This window comes from Odontomachus brunneus, unplaced genomic scaffold (assembly GCF_010583005.1).
Source record: "Odontomachus brunneus isolate Ranch 3 - 2012 unplaced genomic scaffold, Obru_v1 Obru_scaffold_031, whole genome shotgun sequence".
Taxonomy (NCBI): Eukaryota; Metazoa; Arthropoda; class Insecta; order Hymenoptera; family Formicidae; genus Odontomachus; species Odontomachus brunneus.
In genome coordinates, this window is record NW_022639481.1 from 2,247,881 (window position 1) to 2,256,765 (window position 8,885).

The window sequence follows — 8,885 nt, forward strand, 5'->3', positions numbered from 1 at the left end:
AGAGAGAGAGAGAGAGAGAGAGAGAGAGAGAGAGAGAGAGAGAGAGAGAGAGAGAAGAATTTCTCTTATAGCTTGAATCTAATAAACTATTTCTAAGGCAAAAACACTGTTTCTTCATATTTTTAATTTCAATGAAATGAAATAATGTAAGTAATAATAATTATTAAACCCGGAAATTAAACTCGACGTATAATTATATAGGTCAATCCTCGAAATGTTTTATTATTTCTTAAAGGCGTTACTACACGTCCTGTGAAAATAGTATTTTCCTTTGTAGGGAATCGAAGAGGGTCTGACACAGATGTGTAAGTGCAGCGACGATCCGAGGAAACTCGTCGTTTGGAATTTCCCCTTGGATATTACATTCAAAAGTACAAATCCACATGGATGTGAGTATACAGGCAAATTATAAAACATGTGAAAACTCTTGAAATGTGAATATTTTTACCATATTTTCATGCCTTATATGTACAAGATATTTTCAAAATTATATATAAAAGCTCAATTGAATTCATAGAAATGGAATTCATAGAAGACGAAGAAAAGATTTTAATATATCTGATTTAGCTAATTATTATCGATAAATTATTATCGTTTTCGAGATATTTAGCTTTTTTATTTTGAATGCTAACTTCTTTTTATAATAACATTTATAATTACATTTATAATTACTTTTATAATTAGTAGTATTATACATTTTCAGTATATAATTTATTTTTTAAGTATCTATGAGTCAAGAATGAAACATAAGTTGTGTACTATAGGGCCGCAACTTATCATGTCGATTTACGGATTGGACTTTTTCGGCCATGACGTCATTAGAGGATATGGAGTTTGTCATTTGCCACTAGAAACGGGACATCATGAAAAAAGGTATTATTTGCATGACAGTACGAGTAGGAGAAGTGTGTAGAGTTTGAAACGGATGAAAAATTATAATTTAATTTAAGGTAATTTACAATATTCACTTCTATAGAATAATTGAGACAGTAATAGTTAAAAATTTATATTAGTCATGAAAATATACAAAAATGAGTTGCGTGACGGCTACATTTCGGTTACAGTGTCATTTCAGAAAATATTTATTTTACGTTTTTCATAATCCAAATGAAAATTGTGTCACAGCTGAGAAAAGGTCGAGGGCGTATATACGCTACATTATTCATTGATTTATAGAATATTTTTATTTCTTGTTGTGCTGACCTTTGCTTAAACTCCTTCGAGTCCGACCATTGATCAATCGACGTGAAATAAATCCCAAATTCTGGGTGGCCTAGAAGCGTCATGTGTTCTCTATGTAGGAGCTTATCAATGTTATTATTATTTAAACAGCTCACACTATTAACTGTATGATAAAAGAGCATATTTTACCTTATGTATGCTAAAACCACACGTTACTTCTCTTTTTTCTTAATTATTCTTTAACCATGTTACATTTTGCAAAATTTCAAATATTTACTACAAGAGAGAGGGAGAGAAGTTAAGGTAAATGTTTGCCCGTTTATGTTGCGCAGATATTGCATACATTGAAGAAAAATATCTCCCACGATATGTAACATTATTCTTTAATTCGCGTCGTGTCAGCTTTTCGTAAATCCGATTAGAATTCCCGCGGAACGATTTTTATTACATTTTTATGAATTTTATGGAAATATTACAAACTGTCGCACAATCTTTCTTCTGCCAAGTGAAAAAAAATAATGTATCTAATATCAGAGATGAATTGTATATTAAAGAAACTCCATAATAATAAAATATTTTTCTGTATGTATTACACGCGTCAAAAAATTGTTTCATTTTTTCTCTTCACTGGTATTTTTTTCTCACCGATTAGCAGACAGCTAATAATTACCGATCATGCTTTATTATTCTATTAAATTTTTCAAATTAATATACTTCAGAAATAACTTTTCAAAATTTGCTTTAAGCCACAGTCTTTCTAAGCCGAAAAATTCGCAATAATATTTCGTTTGAAAATATTTATATTAGTGCTTAATAAACTTTATAAGAAGCCATTTGTTTGAAATATCCGATATGAGTCATCAAAACTTTATCTTCAGCCTTGTTGGTTGCCCTAAAGCCAAACCTGTCGATATTTCATATTAGATCATAACTCTAGCCTACATCTGTATCAATTCGTACATATCAATCCCATTTGGGATAGCATATCGAGTGCGCATCAACTAGATATGCCTCGCTAAAGTCATTTGAAATTGCAGAGTGTCGGTCTATGTGCCGGAATCATCATCTACTCTGCAGCATATCGTGGCATGGTTAACAGGCAGGAGACCAGAATTAATTGATCCAGCCATATTGGCATCTGGTAGCGGTAGAGAACGTAAGGAAACGCGCTGAGACATTTCTCGTTAGTGTTATTGGCGTTAAATTAATTGCATCCAGCCGTCTGGAGCCGTAACAGAGTATAATCATTAGCACCGACATATTCGTGAGTTATCAAATTAGATAACGCTATTATCTCGTGATTGAACAATCTGGGCACGTTGGGGAAAACGGTGGAGCTCGAGTCGATTGGTTCTTTATAAATTCTTGTGGAAAAAATCAATGAAATAGAACTAAATTGCTTTTTTTCTAAGTGACCTTTATAAATAATACTTTTGTTCATACATTAATGATACAAAGATTGTAACTAAAATGCGTCGAAATTCCGGGGGATTTTCGACGAATTCCTTTCAGGATTTTCACATTTACAAACGTTGCGTGTATCGAAAAGTTTGTTGTTGACGTTTAGTACAAAAATTTTTGAAGTTTTGTCAGCACTGAAACTTTTGAAATTCACAACTTTTCTCTCGTCAAATTTCTCTCACGTGTCGAAGATTTCTTTCTGTCGTCGTCACTGCTTTGTCTTGAAATTCTGTGCTTCGCAATATTACAGTCACACGCATGAGAGTCGAGGGAGTCGTCACCGTAACGTTCAACGTCGTTTTGAAGGACTTGTTCAAGTTGGGCTACGACAATGGCGAGAAACGGAAGACACGATAACGAAACAATAAATTCTCTCAATCCGCAGAGCATTATCTCACTGAAGGATAATCCAAACAAAAAATTATATATAACAGTGTATAAATGTTTTTTTGTTACAAATATAATCAAAATGTGTTTTTCCCTGCGATCCACTTTTTCCATTATCTCTGATATCAACCGCATTAGAGTGAGAATAATGGGATATATTAAGGATATATTTTCATGCTAATGGACGTCCTATGTAAAAAATATAGGAAAAAGAAAAGGAAAAGCAGGAAGAAAAAGACGCTAATCTTCTGCGAGAGGCTAATTAAATTTTACGTGGTTTTAATCCGCGAGATGATTCCGGATGCTTCAGTCTGTCGATGACGTGGCTGCGATAAGTGTAGTGAGATAGATAACAGTGTCGGCCGAGCTTTAAGAAGGAGATTAAAAATGTCGTTTGCACGGAATACCTTGCCGATAGCGCCGGAAAAGCTGTCCATGGCAGCCTTCGATTTTCCGCCCGATTACAGCTGACCGAAGCAGCCGTTTTACATATCGCTGAATATTGCGTTCGAGATTTTCATCGAACGCTGGTGAGTGCGTTGCACTTGCCGGCGGGAAAGATGGGCGGGCAGGAGTTACTATGTTGCTCGACCAAATTATCGCGAAATGTCTAATTGATTATACGTCGCGTAAAAAACGTACGCATTACAATGGACTGCAAGTGCGTGAATGTAATGCGAGTGCGATAAAAGCGCGTGCAATATATGCTGCAAGCTTTTGACGTATAAAATAAAACTTGAAACTGAAATTTAAGCGTGTACATGCAATATGTGTGTTGTACCAAATGTGCAAATTAATAACAATTAAACAGAGGTCCGCTGGAAAGCAAGAAGAAACATCATAAGATTTTATATCATAAGATTGGAAGAATCAATTTTTAATTTTCGACACACACACATTAATGTTGAAATCACGAATTAAAGAATGATATAGTGCTCGTGCATTGAAGCTGACAGAGTGACGCGATATGTGGTGCATCAGGAGCTACACTCATGGACTTACTCTTACGCTCCGACACGATAATGCATTTGTAATAGCCGAACGCGATAGTAATGATTCAATAACGTCCCGGCGTAAAATCGGGACGCGAGTTTTAATCTAGACATACCGCGCACCACTTACGATTATATCCACGAGCCGGATGTCAGCCAGAGTGCTTGAAGATGACGTCGCCACGTTTTACGAGCGGCGCGCGTTAAAGGTAGCCAGAATGAAAGTGCTGCAAACTATATGAGCCATGTCGTAAACGTATAAGTCGCGAAATAAGCGAGTAACGTCAACCGATAACAATGGAAAGGACGCTGCTCCGTTATTCCTACCTTCTCACGCGAAACGCGAATAAGATCGATTTTCGCTGCATGAAAATACGTTCCCCCGGTTTATTCTCGTCTGGAGCACAGTTCTTTTTTAACTTCTTGCTCGGACAAGTTAAGAAATGTTTAGTTTTCTCGAGTCTATATCCACGCGTCTTCTCCCATGAGAGAAAGGGATTGGAATTATTCACACACATCGGAACAATCATACTTGTGTATTACCCACGTTCGTTCAGTAATTAAACGCATTAGCCAAATTATTGTGAGGCAAACAAACAGATATAACGGAGAAATCAATTATTTTGACGTGGCGTAACCATGAGCGCGGAATGGTACTATTCACCTATAAAATCCACACAATAATCAATAACTCGTAATTTGCGTGTATAACGCTGCATAATATCGTATGACAGATATATAATCATTGCGACAGAGTTATAAACTAAAATATCGAATTTTATAGCCGTCAGAGTTATCTATTGCGGATTTTACGCTCATAAATGCAACGTTTATGCGTCCCATGACAGTACCAACTGTTTTCGGAGAGGAAAAAAATAGAATTTTCAGATAGTCAGCGCACATAGCGCTCTAAACAAAATAGATCGATACGGTTACATACCGTAGTGCAACCATAACGTCACGGAGAAAACTCTCAACTCGCATTAATCCGATATCTGATTCAAGTGGTTGTGATGCACAGTATTGTGAAGAGCCTGTTTTCACAGAGAACAGGCCGTTTCATGAAACATAACATAGAAAGTCTTTCTTCTTGCAAACCAAAAGTATAGTGCCTGAAATATGATATATATAAAGTATAGTGCCTGAAAAAAGAGATATATGAAAGGCATAAATAACACAAATTTTTTATCTAATATCGATCTGACAGTTTCAGAAATTGGAGCAAATCAAAAGAACTGTCGTATGAGTAAAATCGTATCTACATTAAAGGCTCATATTCTTCACAATAAATTAGATAGTATATTGAATTCATAGTTTAAGAATATATATTGGTCTTCTAATAAGCTAGTATCGGTTTTCATACGTTTTGATGCTTTTCATATACGCATCATAATTATTAATAAATTCCATAAAATTCCATTTTTGCAGGCTCATATTTGAAATCCCGAAAATTATTTTAGAGATCTTGAAAAAGTTACTGAGGAAATAGGAAAATGTTCTCCCAAAGTTTGCTTCCCCGTCAATAGTACTCTTTTTTCTGACAGCAATAACTCATTGTTTTTTGTTGTTTATTTTTCTTTCTTTACTTACAACACTTTTGCATCGATTAGAGGCACGTCAAGCTGTACGGCTGCAACAATTACGAATTCCAGCGTAACTTAATTTACGAAACTATAGCGAGTGTTTCTTCTCCTTTTCTTTTTCTTCTTTTTTTTCTTAGACTGCCCTGGATTACGTTATAGACTAGATTCATTATAAAACGCTCAGTTTCTATGTAAACGTTCAGTTATCTGCGTGTTTACGTAGACGTAGCAGTGACATAACCGCGTAATGCTCTTTTGCGCGATCAATTAGTTATATGTTATCAATTGATTCATTATCCGTCCATCTGTATTATCTGCTAACGTTGTTACCATCGTCGTATTCGATGTCCGAGGACGTGGCGTCCGGGTAAAGGCGGAGGAACTCAAAGACAACGCCGTTCGTCCATCCGAAGCCGTCCTGAACATTGTACTCGCCGCCGCCGCCACTGCTTCCAGGAACTATCGCGTTGTACTGAAATTAAAAGAAGAAAGAATGACAACTAATTAACACGGGCAATCGTGCGTCACGAACTCGCGAGACAAGTCTTCGCGAAAGTAATCAAGACGCGCTTTAGATCGTCACCGCAGTCTCCTTCCGCGACGGCGAGTTAATTCCCGCGCGGAATGCCTATCTACGAGGAAATCTAATTTCTCCCGATCGCGGCAACTTGGATGAATTTTCGTTAGCTCGTTAGTTACAGCGTTTTAGCGACAGCGGACGCTATTTTCTCATGATCGAATATATGAAATGTATATATCCTCCGAGTAAATGTGACGTTTTCAAAGAAAGTACGAATATAAATTTGCGCATGTTCGTTATATGACGAAGCTCTTTAAAATTTGTGATTTTAAAAAATTAATGTTTACTATATAAAGAAAATATTTAAATTTATAATAAAATTGATATTAAAATTCAAATGAGATAATTATGATTGATCTGGAAATCTAGCGAGATATTTTAAATGACTACGATGATATTTTAAGTGAGAGACACGAATGGAAGAGTATCGACGTATTTATATTCATTACTGTCACACGTTGACGACGATAAATCATCTTGTCCGAGGTGCGTGGTCGATGTTATCACGTATAATAATTTTTTTATCCGAAAGCGATATGTCATAAATCAGAAAAATATGGAGTGGATTCGTCGCTATTTCCCCACTTTCTTTCCAAACTTCTGTAATCAAATGGGGGACACTGAATGGGACAATAATGGATACTACTTTGTGTAGCAAATCCTTGCCTTTGTCTGCAACAATGCGATTTTTAAATTGTTTCTGCGCTTGTCGTACTCCTTGCAAGATAGGAAACCGTTTTTATGGTACTTATACTGATTGTTGCCTGTTTCGCGAAAATATTCTTGCGTGACCGTAATTTGATTTTGATGATCGAGCGACACAAAGCACGGTTGAGATAAAAGAATTTTTAGACATTTAGACATTCGCAAATTTCCATTTGCGAGTGTCTAAATTTTTAATTATAAGAAAAGGCTCCTTGTCTAAATTTTTAGACTCCTCCTCTAAATTGTTAGATTCCTTGTCCAAATTTTTAATTATAAGGAAAAACTCATAATTAAAAATCAAAGAGCGCACATTTGCTGCCTTGCCTCTAACACATACATATGTAGCAGATTTCGCCACTCTCTTCATTAATTAAAGATATTACACTTTTTTTTACTTTGCTACGCAACGTGTATCCGCATTTTCACGGCGGGCTGCGTATTCATTCATGATAAAACAGCTATTTTCAGAGAAGGCCGGAAATTAAGTGAAATAAATTGTCTCCATTTACTCAACCGAAAAGACAAAGTATCCCGAAGCATTTAATGTTCTGGACGAGAAATTGCAATCGTATTGGATTATATGACGTCAGAAGCGAGAAAGCGGATGTAATTCTTTCTTGCGATGTACTCCCGAATAAATGAGTTTCTTCACATGTTATAATTCGCATTTTTTTTCTTCCATTTTCCGGTTCTCTCTCATTAGTAAATGGAAGTGCGATGTAACCTAAATGTTCTCGACGAAAATAGGCATCGTGAGTTCTCATTAAATATTACGGTTATTCATTAATTTACAGACCAGAGAGACGCAGCTCGTGCTATACATTATTACGAACCTAGTTTTCCGAACGTTATGTATCAATTAGACTTTGAAAAATAAAGAAATTCTGTGCATTTTTTTTTCAACAGAGAGCGAAGAAAACGAGAATATTATAAACATGGAATTTTAACCGAGTTATTTGTACGGAGATTTTAATAAAGACAAGTAACAAGTTAGTCTCTGTAGACGGGGGATACAATTCCAATTTACCGGCGCGCGAGAGATTTCCTCTCACGCGAGAAAAAAAATACCTTCGACTCAGGCGTCCCTTCTCATTTTCAGGAGGAGGCAGACGAAAGAAACTTTGATTGAATCGATCGAGCATGTTTGTTCAGCAAGCTGGACCGGCTATTTCCTGCGAGAACTCGTTAGCAATACTTCGGTATCAGCGCGACATGATTCATGCGGACTTTCAAAGAAGCATGCCATGAATTTCACCCGCCACTCCCATCTCTCTCATAAAATTGATAAAGGTGTATGCATGAGATATCGGTTCTCTTCTTTTCTCACTTTTTCTCGCAACACATCGCGTCAAAATATGTTCGTGCGCGAAAACGTCGTGAACCTTTTCGAGAGGGCGAGGGGTGCATAAAACAAAACAAGACGGATTAGCGCGGCGTATACCGTGTCAGACGTATTTCCCAGAGGCTTTCGCTCTCACCCTCGTACCTCCCCAGGTTCCAGCAGAACAGAAAGGCACGTGGAACGACGGGAGGGTTCGAGGGATCTTATCCTCGCGCGCATTAGGAGCGTCCAAGCGGCTATCTCTTCCCTCGTATCACTGGAAATCCGAGAGCCTCCTCTGAAATACATATCTCATCGAGTTTCCGTGTCAAGAGAGAATACGAGAAGACATCGCGAGTGTCGCGAATGTGTGGATGTTTACTCCGATAGTATCAATATTCTTATCTGCGACTCTCTACGTACCTCTGGCATTCAATATATTAGGACCTTAACTTAGTTTCCGCCCGCAAATGTTAGATGGCAATGCAAACAGTTCTAGTAGTCATTACTAACGAAACAGGTAGTTTGTGATTAATTTCGACATTTCTCGATAACATTCAGTCAGCATACACAATTATTTTCCTAAACAACAATTTCTTTTGCTTTGTGAAAAATGGAACGCGATAAAGTGTTTTTTCGACATGTGCTTTTGCACTATTTTGATTTGAAAAAAA

General features: G+C 36.7%; 2 protein-coding genes across 6 annotated transcripts in view; one reads left to right on the forward strand and one right to left on the reverse strand.

Moving 5' to 3' along the window:
* LOC116843277 (B9 domain-containing protein 1) overlaps positions 1-3,460 on the forward strand; it is a 4,351-nt gene extending 891 nt beyond the window's left edge. The window contains exons 2-5 of one of the 2 annotated variants that reach the window (XR_004377868.1): positions 278-389; positions 765-873; positions 2,220-2,446; positions 2,894-2,979. Coding sequence is in view for 1 of the 2 variants with exons in the window: in XM_032813573.1 (XP_032669464.1) it covers positions 278-389; positions 765-873; positions 2,220-2,338; positions 2,894-3,000 (447 nt within the window). In the remaining variant the exon portion in view is untranslated. Of the gene's footprint in view, positions 1-277; positions 390-764; positions 874-2,219; positions 2,447-2,893 lie in introns of both variants that reach the window. The other variant, XM_032813573.1, reaches the window with a different exon arrangement.
* A 13-nt stretch (positions 3,461-3,473) lies between these two features.
* The window catches only part of LOC116843276 (trehalase-like), a 26,111-nt gene continuing 20,699 nt past the window's right edge, over positions 3,474-8,885 (reverse strand). For 3 of the 4 annotated variants that reach the window (XM_032813572.1, XM_032813571.1, XM_032813570.1), the window contains one exon: positions 3,474-6,077. In XM_032813572.1, coding sequence (XP_032669463.1) covers positions 5,916-6,077 — 162 coding nt within the window. In that variant the 3' untranslated portion in view covers positions 3,474-5,915. The remainder of the gene's footprint in view (positions 6,078-8,885) is intronic. The other variant, XR_004377867.1, reaches the window with a different exon arrangement.